The sequence below is a fragment of the Sturnira hondurensis genome, unplaced genomic scaffold, assembly GCF_014824575.4.
Source record: "Sturnira hondurensis isolate 20B ecotype Veracruz unplaced genomic scaffold, ASM1482457v3 Scaffold0008782, whole genome shotgun sequence".
Classification (NCBI taxonomy): Eukaryota; Metazoa; Chordata; class Mammalia; order Chiroptera; family Phyllostomidae; genus Sturnira; species Sturnira hondurensis.
The window spans coordinates 6,536,294-6,550,696 of NW_028081413.1; the positions used below are offsets into that span (position 1 = coordinate 6,536,294).

The following is a 14,403-nucleotide window of genomic DNA, read 5'->3' on the forward strand; positions in this document are numbered from 1 at the left end:
CTTTGTGCTAATTATGCTGCCGCCTCCTGACGTCCAGTGTTGTTGGGATTTACTGGATTTCTGGGAAAAGTGTAATTAAAAAATGATAATGTCGAGCATAGTTAATTGGGTGTCAAAACAAAGTAATCATATTGCTTCTCATTTTAATTACAATAGAAGAACTGAAGTTAATTTATTTTACCATAATGATAATACATGGTTCCAACAGTTGAAAAACTAAAACCCTTAGCAGACAGAAGACAATTATAAAAAAAATCCTTACTTCATAAGAAAATCCGGGCTATTAATCAATTGGTTTAACTGGCTGAGCAGTAATAAACATAATGTGCTAACGTTTCTTAGCAAATAGATTTTTGTAAACAAGCTGCTTCCAAAAATATTTTATGAGCCGCCATTAACTCTCAGAGATGTTGTTTTAGGTTGGAAACGCCGGTGATCCATCTCGCAAAGCAGCTGGAAAGAAGAGACCCCTGAAATCGCTCAGTGAGAACTGAAAAGGGTCCTGTGAAGTCATGACCCTTTAAAGGTGTTGGTTTACAGAGTGTGAAGTGGGCAATTCACCAGCTGCACCCAGGAAGGGGCGCTGCAAATGCCTGTGACTAGGAATCCGAGGACATGTCATTTTAAAGGAGGCCACCACTACTGCGGACCCCCAATTTATCTGGTGTGACTTTGGTGGTAGGGAAAAAAATCTCTTTCATTGGCAATATATTTGAATATTTCAACAGAAGATGATTACAATGAAAAGCAATTAATTACACTCTCCGTTGTTTTTTTGTTTTTTGGACCGGTTTTAGGGCTCCAGCCTCAAGGACAAATTCACTAAGGACTATGCAAAATCCCAAGCGAAGCCCACGCATTCAGAGCCCACTGCTTGGTTTCCCGGCCACCAGGTGTGGTGTGTGGAGAGGGCGAGGAGCTTGGCACCGCCACTGTCCTGCGAAGCTCACGAAACAGAATGTATTTCACAGACGTTGACAGGGTTTCATAAGCAGTAGTAGGGCCACAGCAAATGGGCTGGGTTCAGAATTTTGAGAACTTTTTTCATGTTATTATCAATGATCGGTTTTCTTAAAAATGTCACAACTCTTTCTCTGTTTCAGTTTCTCTATGTAATGGATGTACTCATGATTCCCAAAGAGGTAATGGTGGAAAGACGTGTTGACAAATATTTTTAAAGCTCTTTGACTTCCTTAGAAAGAAAGCAGGCTTTTGAAAGGATGCCCCAAGAAAATATTTAGATACTCAGTAATACTGGTAAAAATCTCTAAATTTTTATCACTTTTACAAAATAGTTTTTTTTAGGTGAAATATTATTAGTGTATTTTGAGTGTATAGCCTGCACACACCTTTTCTCTGATGACAGAGTACTGAACTAAGGCATTTTAGGTCTCGGTGTTGAATGAGATATAGATGCTATAACTGAATAAACCGTTTCCCTTAATCTGTAGAATTTTTTTGACTCCTTCTACTCCAGTGTCAATGACACTCTCAGGCATCTGTTCTGCAGGGGTATTGACGAGACCTGTGGGACGTTGATACCCTCTGTAGAGCGCAGTGGCAACCTGATCAAAATGGTGATCCGGCACAAATGCTTTTTTCCTGATAACCAGGGCCAAATTCAGTCTCTTTCTAAGAATGAACACACACACACTCTCCCTGTACTCAGAGCTGAGCTTTTGCCTCTACCCCCAACTAATAAAATTGGGAGGCTGCAAGGAGGCTGAGCGGCGGGCAGTTTGATGTCCTCAGCAGGATACGAGGAGTCAGAAGTGGCGCTGTAAATCCGGAGCGGGGCTTCAACACTGTGTTAAGTGTGGCCTGAGTCGCAGAGATTTCCCTTTGATGCAAGTTCAGTATATTAATGGGAAAAGCATTCACTTTTATTTGTACTGTCTGCGACAGCGCGGCTGCCTCATTTAGCCTGGGCCAACATGAAAATACACAGAGAAGCAATCTGTTGCAAATTAGCACAGCTCCCCTTTCATTTACTAGCTAGTAATTGGAAGGGGTTAAGAAAGTGTAACTTATCAGGCCACATGAGTGTATCTGCTTGTGTGGACAGCAAGCCTCCCCCAGAATCTCCCTAAGAGCCCTGAGGCAATAACCCCTCCTCGCATCCACTCGGCCTGAAAGACGACACTGACACGTGTGAAATGTGTCCACTTTGTTTGGTTGGAGAAGGCAGTTTCCTCGACTCCCAAAGGGGGTATTCATGACCCTGTTAGAACCTTACCTTTCTTTAGATATGTTTTTACTCTCCCGTTTCCAAATCGTCTTAAAGTCACTGCAGAACTCGTACCACACCATAAACACGTAGTTGGGAGTGATCTCCTTCTCCCCAGACTTTGGCTTCATCCCAAAATATCCCACTGTTGTTTCAAAACTGCAAAAGGCAGGGGGGAAAACAGAGTGAGGTACAGGGTGAGAAGCTGTCAACACCAAAACTCATTAGGGTGAGGAGAGGGGGCGCAGGGGCTGTTTCCCACTAGTCCATTCTCTGTCTCAGAGTTACTGTGGCTTATCCTAAACCCCAGAAAACCTATTTGCTCCAATCCATTTTCCAAGAAATTCAACTTGACTGGGGATACTCCTGGACATAACGTATCCATATAAAAACCAGCATGCATAATTCTAGTGAGTGTGTAGGGTAAAATTTTATGAGCTTGCTCTTTATCTCAAATCTATGTCTTGTACCTGCCCTTCATTTGGAGTTTAATGATGACATGGAACACCGATGACATAATGATTTTGTAGCATTAGCAGTGGTCAGTTAGAAAGCCCATCAGGAATAATTAATCTGTAAGCGTTTCATGAAAAATCAAGACTGTTCTATCCTTATTCTGGCATCCGTTGGCTTTGTAACCTGTGGTCAATTACTCAGCATCTGACTCAGTTTTCTCAAGGGTAAAATAAGAGACTGAGCTTCTATGATTTTAAGAAGGCTATGCTTTATAGCTTTATATGATATAAGAATATATCTATGTATATGTGTATGTGTATATATATATATGTATGTTGAGGGCATTGCAAGATTTGGATGCAAGATTTGGAAAATCATCTTTGATGTTATTGGAGGATCTCCAGTCTGGTCTAAAGTTTTACAAAGCAGATTGTGAGATATCATTAGGAATCTCCCAATCTATACTGTGGAGGCTCACTGCACACCGGACTACCTGGGCCTCCCAAGCAGCCCTTCTTGGAGGCACTGGCTTTGCAGCGATTTATAGCTCTGCACTCAATCTTTCCACCCACCCACCCCTACCCACCCCGAGCCCCACAAGCTCATTTGCCATGAGCAAGAACACTTAAATAAATGGCTCCCTTTTCTGGGGTGTTGGAAACTAATCAAAGCAGGAATGGCTGGCCAGGTTTATTACTACTCAACGCTCTATCATCTGTTCAGACGCAGCGTTTTTTTTGTGGCCATCCTGAATACTGAGTTCCTAATGGAACTCTATTCAATGGCGATTGTAAAACCCCGAAGCCCAGTTACTATTATGGAGCATACTTTCATCTCATTCTCAGTTATTGGCCAATATGTATCTCATAAGATTTTATCACATTTCACAGATGAACTGTTAATTGATTCCATGGCTATGATTAGGCGAGATCCAAGCTAGAGCTGCAGCTCTGAGTCCCATAAATTCTTTGTGCTTCTGTAAATAATAAATCTGTTTTTAATGCAAATTAAAACTACTGGTCAGGGAATTTTGGTTCCCAGTTATTAAAAGACTGGAAGTGTGTAAGTGGAGAAAGGCAATAACTAGTAATTTCTTAAGGGACTCTCCTCTAATACCAAACATCCATATTTTGGTGCAAAGCCAGCAATGGAAGGAAGTAGCAATGTCTACTTTCATCCAGACAGGACTTCTAATTCTGTGGCAGACAAAACACTGATAAAATACTGTAAACTCCATGGCACAGAGTTTTATTTTCTTCAGAATGGAAGTCAAACTTACTGTAGCATGGAAACGCGTAAGTGAAGTGCAACCTTTAGGAACGGGCTGTGGTTTCCTCAGAGTCCTGGGGCTGTAGAATCGGAAGAGACTTACAGCTCAACTAGTTCTGTGTTCTCATTTTACAGGTGAGAAAACAGAGATCTGGAAAGACTGAGTGTCCCCGTGATTGGCACATTGGGCCTCTAACTTGGTCTCCTGATTCTCAGGGAAATGTGTTTTCCTCTCTGTTTCTGTGGATGAAGCTCACTGACACGGGCACTCAAGAAATAAAGGCTTTTTTTTTTTTCTGTTTCCACTTCTGACACAGTTGCCCCTGTATAATGCACATTACTCCCAGCAGAGCACATCGTTACTTTTTTCTCTTCCTTATGCTCACCTTCTATACAGAAACATGCTAATTTGAGCATTAATAGAGAGGAGAAAGTCTTTCACTTGCAGTCATCAGATACAAATGGTCCTCCTACTTTCCAGGAGGATACGAGGAGGAGAGCAAAAGCCCCTGTCACTGCACCTCTTGGATCACCCGAACACCTCTGGCTTTATTTGGAGTCCGGACTGTGAGACCGAGATATTGCAAATACTGGTGCAGGTTCAGAGAATGACACCATTATTTGGTGGGTGGTCACAGAGCTTGAGAAAAGCATGGCATCATCCTGCAGGTCTCATTCTGCCCAACTGTAAATTGAAGCTAACCTGTGCACCCCCACCGCCTCTCCCTGTGGGGAGCTGCAAGGTCCTGCTTACTAACCCTCAAAGCGGCTGAAAGCCAAAGGAAAGACAGAATTTCAGCATTTCCCCCCCCACCCAGCCCGCCCTGCGTGTTTTGGAAATTAAGAAGGCAAGTGAACCTTTTCAGAAGAACCAAAGTGAACAGAGTCCCAGGGAGGGGCCTGGCTTTGGCCCCCTACATCGGTGACAGAAAGGAAGCGGCTCTGAGGATGTGCCTTATTTGATTTCCATGCTATTCTCTGGTTCGAGGAAAAGTTAAAAGCTAGTCTATCTGATAAAGTGTAGATTACTGTTCTCCCCAAACAAAACTCTCTTCCTTTCACATTCAATTCTGATTCACGCAACATCAGAAGACTGATAATTGAAAACCTTCTGAAGTTTGAGCATGAAAATTAATCAATATTTAACAGCCAGGAGAATTTTCTCCAATAGACAAAGGGGCAATCATGCTTTTTGAAACAGCTATTTGCCAGTGGGTGACTCTAAATTGGCTTTCAACTTCTAAAAGGTGATGGATTTCTGATTATGTTGTGTTTCACAAAACTTTTTTATTTCACCCTAAACTGACTCCTTTTTTCCCTGCTACAATTCATCATCTGATTTGCATCTTTTCAGTCCAGCTAAACATTTAAAAATACAGAGACGGTTCTATCAAAGAGCCCGTGGCCAACTGAATGGTTTTACTTTTACAGTGTTGAGAGGCCAGAGCAGAACTCATCCACTTATTGTTTTACATGCGTGCCTTCAGAAACTGCTTAGGAAGAGCAAATATTCCTTTGCCTCAGAGTAAATTGTTTCTCTTGAGAATAAAACAGAAGAATTTCCTAAATCTCACACAAATATTGCAACACTGACCACCAGCCTCCTTAAAGAGTGTAACCAAACAACTGTGGTTTCTACATTAAAGATGGGATCGGACATATTTCATGAATGACATGAAAGCGAGACTACCTTCACCACAAAGTCACGGAAAACGCTGACAACTGGAATTTATGGCCCCCTCAGCATGGCTAATGTGCAGCAGCAGCTCCGGCCCCTCTACGGTGGGCCCCCTTTTCCTTACCCAAGAATCTTGAAGAAGAATTAGAAATTTGACATCCACCCCACGCTGATGATTTCTATAACATACACATACTCCTTTACACACCAAACAAGGGAAGCTCCCTACAGGGATAAGGCCAATAAAGAGGCCCAAAAATCCAAAACCGCAACCACAGGATTCTCTTGGTTTTCAAAAATTATCGTGTGAAGATGGTCATCACGATTCAAGAACATGTCTGCATTTAGAAAAATGCAGGATTTGCCCTAACCTTGCTTTTGTCTGCATTTTAATTCTATTGGCAATTACAGAGCACAGCAGGGAAAGATGTTGGTACCTGTCAAAGTAGAGCAGACGTTACTGTCTCCAGGCTTTCAGAACTCTTGGGAGGAAAACGGTGCATCTCTAGAGTTTTTTCATTTGCATTTAATGGACTAACTCTTCTCTTCACACACTTGTAAAGCTCATTTTTTCCAAATATGGTGTTTCCCGTTCTTATCTCTTATTTAATTTCTAGTGCTTTTAGAATTGTACCAGCAAAGTTTATCTCAATTCTTTGTGTTGACAATGGGAATGCCCTGGTATATTCCCACTCCCCCTTCGAAGAGGGAGGGAGAGCCAGACTGACTACTTGATCAACTAAGGGAAAAGCCCCTAGGAGGGATCACAGCCCGTGACTATTGGCCTCTCCCACTCTGATGCCTGTTCAGAGAGAGAAGAGTCAACAAGAGGTCTGAGGTAGGGGAGAGGTGACTAGACGACCTCTGAGGTTTCTCACGCATTCTGGGGGAGTTTTCCATACACAGTCAGTCCCCTTCGCCCCAGGATATGATCTAAGGAAAGACATAGTAAGTCTCTTAGGGATTTGTAATCACTGGTTTAACCTCACTGTAATACTAAGAAGGATCACACTGTTCCTAGCTTCGGGGAAGTGGTTCAGGAGCAGAGGGACGGAGGAGAGGCAAACAGATGAACATAGTGTCATGACATGTGAGGCAGGTGAGTCACTGCTGGATGATCTGCTTCTTTTTTTTTTTTAAGATTTTATTTATTTATTTATTTTTAGAGGGGAAGGAGAGAGGGAGAGAAACATCAATGTATGGTTGCCTTCTTGTGCGTCCCCTGCTGGTAGTTAGCCTGCAAGGAACCGGCCTGCAACCCAGGCATGTGCCCTGACTGGGAATTGAACCGAGATCGTCTGGTTTGCAGGCCCACGCTCAATCCACTGAGCTACGCCAGCCAGGGCTTGCTTTTTTTTTTTTTAAATATCTTGCTTCTTGAGGAAAACTATTCCCAAGTCCTGTTACAGTGTTTTCATTCCAACTCTCCACAGATGGTTATTGTTCTTGAGAGCAAAGTCTTCACAAATGGGGCCAAAAGAACGACTAGTCAGACATCATGCTAAGTGAAATAAGTCAGTCATAAGAGGAAAAATACTGTGCGACTCCACTCACATGAGGTGACCAGAGTGGTCAAAGTCAGAGAGAGTGGGAAGGGCTGGGAGAGGAAATGGGGGAAGTTAGGGTTGAATGGGTCCTGAGGTGCTTTTAGAGAAAATGAAAACTTTCAGGAAATGGATAGTGGTTGTGGCTGCAGAGCAAGTGGAGTGTGCATAATAATAATAATAATAATAATAATAATAATAATAATAATAAATGGCTGGTCAAAGACAGAGCTGGGGCCAACCAGAGCAGCTTACCTCTCCTGTGCATTCTCCAAGTGACTTTCTTCCATTTTATGCTCTTTTTTGGCTGTAATAGAGAAATAATTAGGGTTAAAATAGAATTTGCTTCTAGCATATCTTTTGCCTAATATTCTAACTTTGATTATACCCATTTGTTACTGAAATAAGTCCAGGTTCAGGGGTTAGCAGCCCCTATCTGGACCCGGAAAAGGCACGCAATTCACCACCTCTACCACCACTGCTTTCTTGATAACAGCTAGAGCTAATGGGGGGCATTTAATTTCCATTCTTGTGGGACACCTGAGAGAGTGAAAGGAGGCAATACGAAATCACACCTGGACAAAGGCATAAATTGGAACAAACCTGGCCAGGTTGGTCCACGGGGTCCCCCTGGCTATGGCTGGCCTCTTTGTGAGCCTTGGCCTGGGCTTAGCACTCCTGCCCTGAACATAATAAACCCAGGACTATTCGAAGATCTGCTTCGATTCAGACAGATTCATTGAATCCTTGCACATACTCTCTCTACCCACAGCCCCATTTGACAAACTGGAAAGGCCTATTGTTTCCTTTCTCAGAATGTTTTTAAATACATTGAAAAAAAAATACTTTCGATTACTAAGGAAATCAGTGAAACTGAGATCCAATTCTGAATTTGCAGTTTAGGAACCTGTGCTCTGTAGGGTCTATTTAATTTGGAGGTTTCATTTTGGGGTCTTTTACATATTCTTCTTTCTCACCAGAAGATATTATTATATGTGATAATACATACCACTCTTACAGCTTAAAAATGTCTAGAGAAATAGGTGTCGTAATTTCTATGAACCTTAAGATTCCTTTTGTTTAAGGCTACAGTGATGTAAAATGAATGAGAAAAAAAATCATCTTACCCAGGGCATGGGATACTCTAGGAAAGGTAAGCCTGGCCGTGCCATGCACTACCTGTGTGACTGCGGGTGAGTCACTCGTGGTCCACTGTGTAGTTACTGCCTCGTGTGTCCTCTGAGAACAGCTACAGTGAGCACTCTCCTAGTACATGAATGAATTGTAGTACATAATACATGTTATGTATAACTGTGCATTAGAAAGGTTAAATGAGATAATCCATGTAAACTGCTTAGTATATAACATATGCTCAACAAATGGCATAACAGGTGTTACTAGCACCTCATCATCCTCAATGTCACCATTGATTTTAAAATATAAATTTTATCAAGTTACTCCTATGCTTAAAAGCTTCCGACTGCTTGCCATCACCCCTGACATAATCATTAAAACCTCTACCATGTCCCTGAAGGCCCTGCAAGTCTGCTCCCTGGCTCCTCTGTGACATCGACTTTTCCTTTCCACGCTCATTCCTTTCCAGACGGGGTGGTGCCTTGCTGATGCTTGAGTGCACTGAGCAGGCGCACTCACCCTCCCTCCTCCCGGGACACCCCGCCCACCACTTGTGGGCGACTGGCTCCCTCCCTCCAACAGGTCTCAGCCCAAACACCACCTTCTCTGACCTCACTAAAAAAAAAATCCCTCCTCATGCATGCTCCCCTCCCATCCCCTACTTCCTGTTATCTTTCCCCCCCATAGCCTTTATCAACCTGACAGACTAATTTGTTTACTCATTTCTTTATTACACAACAACTGAACATAAGCTCCAGGAAAGAAGCAACTTCACCTGGCTTGGTTTTGGTTGTGCCTTAAATATGGAAATGGCTTACATATTAAATAAGTTATTTTAGCTTAAGAATGTATATATTGGATTGCTGAAAAAAGAGAGATACTAGGTTTCCTAAACATAAAACTTTCTACTTGGAATATGAACATAGGCTAAAGAAGAGTGTGAGGATAAAGCTGTATGCTATATTTTCTAAGTCCAGTATATTTCAGCTAACAAGAAATGATTTCTTCTTACATTAAAGTGATTTAGCTTTGATATCTACACCATTTAGGGTAAAGTTATAGTTATGGCCATCTTTTGCAGTGTAATTTCCGCCCCATCCTCCTAGTAGGAATCTCTGTGAATTAGTCTAGTTCTTAGCCAATCAGATACAGAGAAGTGACCCATGTCTCTTCATAGGCTATACGAAGTTCCCCAAAATGCGAAATAGACTAGCGTTTTGATCGTATCCAGTGAATCTAAATCGCGTGCATGGTCAACAGGAGGAAGATTCTTCCCAGGCCTGAGTGATCTTCCTGAAGCACCTTTGCTGTTCTCTGTCACCAAATGGTTTCTAAGTGTCTGCTTCTGTGCTGTGTTAAGTAGACTACGGTCAGGTTGTCGGTGCATATAAATTTGGTGACAAGAAATATCCTTTCCAAACTGAATTAAGCATTACCTACGAATTTGCAATGGCTCTATGAATATGGCGACCCAGGAAAAAATGCCACATCCAGATATAAAAAGAGGTATTACCAGGAGGCAACGCAAACAGGACAGCCTCTGAGGGTTCTGGGGGAAAAATCACTCAGGAAAATGAGAACCTAGAGCTGCCAGTTTTTCCTACGTAAAGGGTTTATGTACAGAAAGAGAAGGTAGACCCCTCTGCGGTGTGACCTGGAAGTTCCACCAGCTTCAAATACATCTTCTGCCACATGTGTGAAATTTCTAAGCATGTTATCAATACATTGTAAAGTCTTCAAAATGCTTAACGCAAAACAAAAATACATTATTTGGGAGGAAAATATTTAAAGACTGGAGTCACATATGCAAATTCTAACATCTCCAACAGATAGGGTAACTGGAGGCCGAGTGCAATGTCCTAATATTCTGACATTTGATCCCAGGTGTCTTAGGACTGGAACCGACTCAGTCTCAGTGCAGGAAGCCAACAGGGTGGGGTCGGGAAACAGGAAGGCCAGACCCCACGTGAGGGAGAAGAGGCACTTGCCAGTGTCAGCAGGTCTCCCACCTTTTTCAGAGAAGCTACAATTTGTGGGGGCCCACCAGGCCATAAGGGGACCAAGGACAGAGTTCTCCACTGTGAGAATGGTGGATGAGCTTGGTTTCTGGTCCCTGGAGCCGGCGGGTACCTTGACACTTTCCTAACCTTCTAGTTCCCAGCCTTGAAGGACACAACAAGACTCTGGCACAGGTGTCATGTTCCCAGATGGTTATGAGAACTTCTTGCCCTTTTGATAGCTTAAGGGAGTGCACGAACTTTGAAAAACAACATTGTTTCTAGTTCCCTGCAGTCTTGCTTTAGGCATTAACAGTTTGTATATAAGACAGCTGTTCCTTGAATAAATTTGCCATTTGCCAGCAGAGCACTTGGTCCTCTCCATTCTTTTAATTAAGTCCCTCGCCTCACCTCGTGACCACCCTTGCTGCAGCGGGCTGCGGCAACAATTTGTAAATAATGCTTTCAACTTAAAAAAGAATGTTCCAAACACTGGGTAGGACAAACAGCACATTCCTGTTGGTCACATCTCACTCTGCAAACTCTGACTTAAGCCAGTAGAAGTTACTGGCATAATGACTCAGGTGGCTTTGTTCTTTCATTCCAGGTGCCAAACCCTATCCTAGGTGCTTGGGATCCCCAGGTGAAAAAAGCAGACAAAGGTCCCTATAGAACTTCCATTCCATTTGGGGAAGACAGACAGTTAAACCCGAGAGAATGCGATCAAGTATGAGTCATTTTTGATAAAGGGCAGCAAAACAACAACAACAAACAAACAACAAACAAAAATAAACCAAACCAGAGCATGGATTGTTGCCTATAAAATGAGACTCTTATGTTTTGAATTCAGAGTACCTGCAGCCAGAACATGTCACATAGGTACTGGGCGCGAAAAAAGGAGAGACAATGCTTAAATTGAAGATGGCAAGGCTGAGACAACAAGTATCATTAACCTCCACTTCAGCCAGCAGTGGCCCTGAATCTGTGTGGGGGGTTTATTTAGACTTCTATTCTACAGAGCCACGTGGATAGCGGTATTTAGGTACTTCTTTCTCAGTTTAAGTTTAGGACCACATGTGTGGTGGCGGGGGTGGGGTGTGTGTAGGCTTCTTAGAAGTTTGAAGAAGTTGTCAGAAACTGACACAGCACCAGGGGAGACAGAGAAATAACAGGCATTTCCAGCCTTCCTCTTCTTTCTCCTCTTTCTTTCACAAAAAGCTGTCTCATTGTTTGCACTGAGTTAAAGGTAATTATTTTTCAAATGTGAAGAGTAAAGAAGCTGTTTACAATGATGATAGTCTCACAGTTTACGACAATAAAAGCAATAAAACAAAGCAGACTACTGAAAATGAAAGCTTTCACTTAACATCAAGTCTGTCTTGCAAACTTCCTTATGAAAGCTATGTAGACACTGTGACAATGCGAATTTCTGGAAGTGTTCAGAGAAAGTTGAGTGGTCAGTTTGCATGATGACCTACTAACAACACATGATAATTTTTCTGTCATTGGTAGAACGGTATTGCTTTTCTTAAACTTTAATTTTCTCAATTAAGTTATTTTTCATAATTCCATGTCACAGAAAGCACATGGCTTCTTTTGAAGGTTTTTTTTTTCATTTAAGATATATTTATGTTGATTTTATTTAATGCAGCCTTCACTGAATAAAGACCACTTGCTTTTGTATAAATCTTTAGTGCCTTGGAATTTGGTTTCCTGGTTCATTTCATGGCCAGTGTCTCATTAGTTATCATAAAGTCACTCGCAAAAACAATTCTGAAGTTCATAAGTACTGTGGTCTATCAAGTGAAGCAGAAATGGTCATTGTTATTCAATAGTTGCAGGCCCAAGGAATGCAAATCAGAACTCAAGACAGCTAAATGTCATGTTTTAAGCCCTGCTCTGCCACTTAAGCATCATGGATAGATAAATTGCATGTATTCTGTGCTCCAGTTTTCTCCTCTATAAAATGAAGACGATAATTCCTGCCTCCCGCATAGCTATGAGAGCCACGTGCAAAGGGAACAGTGCTTGGCTGAGTCAGAATCTTTGCAGCGAGATCTTTGATGGTTCCACATCATGCTGAGGCTACTGGGCGTTCGAGCTCCCAGCTGGATAGCTGTTTTGACAAAGTTACATGCAGGGATAGCATAGTAGAAAAAGTTTGGGCTTTGCCTCAGGTGGACATGGGGTGAATTTCTGCTCTGCCACTTATTAATCAAAACACCCTGAGGAAGTCGCTAAATTCCACTGGGTCTTACCCATAAAATTGGAATGATAAGACCTACCTTGCAAAGTGGTTGTGACAATTGGATGTACTGAACGTGACAGATTAACGCAGGGAATAACACAGCAGGCATTCAAAAATGGCAGCCATTTATTACTGATTGGCTAGAAGCAAATGCTCAGAATCACTATTCCAGCTCTCTGACTTTTGGATGACTAATACAAAATTTCAAGCATAATTCTCCTCTCTTTCTTAAGAATGTCCACAACCATGCTCAGTGGATGATAATTTTGCTTGTGATCATTTTCAACTTGGATCAGGTGTCCTTTGCTCAAAACCTCAGTCTTCCCATTTCACTCACAAAGCCAAGGTACTTACCATGCTGCTCAGACTCTCCACAGAAAGGTTTTCCTTATGTCTGACCTACGTAAGTTTATTTGCCGTTTTATTTTGTTTTGTTCTATTTAATCCTCGGGAGCAAAAGAGAGAAACTGATTTATAATTTTGCAAATACTTGGGAGTTGAGGGTGGGCAGGTGGAGTGAGTAGGGTGTAGGTGTGAGGGGACAAGTAACTTAAGTATTCTCACCTACTGGTAATTCTTTTTCCCACTTAATGATCATTGAGTTATGCAATCTCTGATCTGATTAAATTAATCACTTCCCCAGTACTAAATGAAAGATATGATGCAGGGGGTCTGTTTTTAAAGAGTAAGTTTTCTGAGAACAAAGATGTCTTCTTTAAGTTCTAGACTCTAAGAACCTATCATAGATCCCCTGCACACACAGTAAATCCCATTTTCTCTACTGACACCAACTTGTCAAGTTAAAAGGTGAACTGAATGCAATCCCTGTCAAAATGGCAATTGCATTTTCCACAGAACTAGAATAATTAATTCTAAAGTTTACACAGAACCATAAAAAACCTCAACTAGCCAAAGCAATCTTGTGGAAAAAGAACAAAGTTGGAGGTATTATGCTACTTGATAGCAAACTATACTGTAAGGCTATAGTAATCAAAACAGCCTGGTAGTGGCATAAAAAAGACATAGACCAATGGAACAGAATAGAGGGCCCAGAAACAAGTCCATCTCTATATGGTGAATCAATCTATGACAAAGGAGGCAAGAACATACTATGGGGTAACAACAGTCTCCTCAATTAATAATGTGTAGAAAACTGAACAGATACATTAAAAAAATGAAGGTAGACCACTTTCTCACATCATATATGAAAGTAAACTAAAAATTGTTTAAAGGCTTAAATGCAAGACCTGAAACCATAAAACTTCTCTAGGAAAACATAGACAATAAACTCTCTGGCATTGGCCTTAGCAATTCTTTTTTTGAGAGGTCTCCTGGGGCAAAGACAACAAAAGTAGAAATAAAAATGGGACTATATCAAACTAAAAAGCTTTTGCAAAGCAAAGGAAACCAGCCACAAAATAAAAAGGCGACCTACTGAATGGGAGAAGATATTTGCCAATGATACACCTGGTAAGGGGTTAAAATACAAAATATGTAATGGATGCATACAATTTAACATTAAAAACAATCTAATTAAAAAAATGGATGGACTGTTGGTGGGATTATAAATTGGTGCAGCCACTATGAAAACATTCAGAGGTTCGTCAAAAAATTTTTAAAAGACCTACCATATGACCCAGCCATTTTACTTCTGGGTATTTATCTGAAGGAATTGGAAACACTAATTCAAAAATGCTAAGCACCCCTTTATATTCATTGCAGCATTATTTAAAATGGCCAAAATATACACGTCCATTGATAGATGAATGGATAAAGAAGTGATACATATATACAATGGAATGCTACTCAGCCATAAAAAGAATTAAGTCTTGCTGTTTGCAGAAACATGA

General features: G+C 41.5%; 1 protein-coding gene across 1 annotated transcript in view; it reads right to left on the reverse strand.

Moving 5' to 3' along the window:
• The window catches only part of FMN1 (formin 1), a 265,054-nt gene that overhangs the window by 34,416 nt on the left and 216,235 nt on the right, over positions 1-14,403 (reverse strand). The window contains exons 14-15 of the mRNA XM_037056139.1: positions 7,430-7,481; positions 2,237-2,386 (exon numbers count right to left, since the gene is read on the reverse strand). Coding sequence (XP_036912034.1) covers positions 2,237-2,386; positions 7,430-7,481 — 202 coding nt within the window. The remainder of the gene's footprint in view (positions 1-2,236; positions 2,387-7,429; positions 7,482-14,403) is intronic.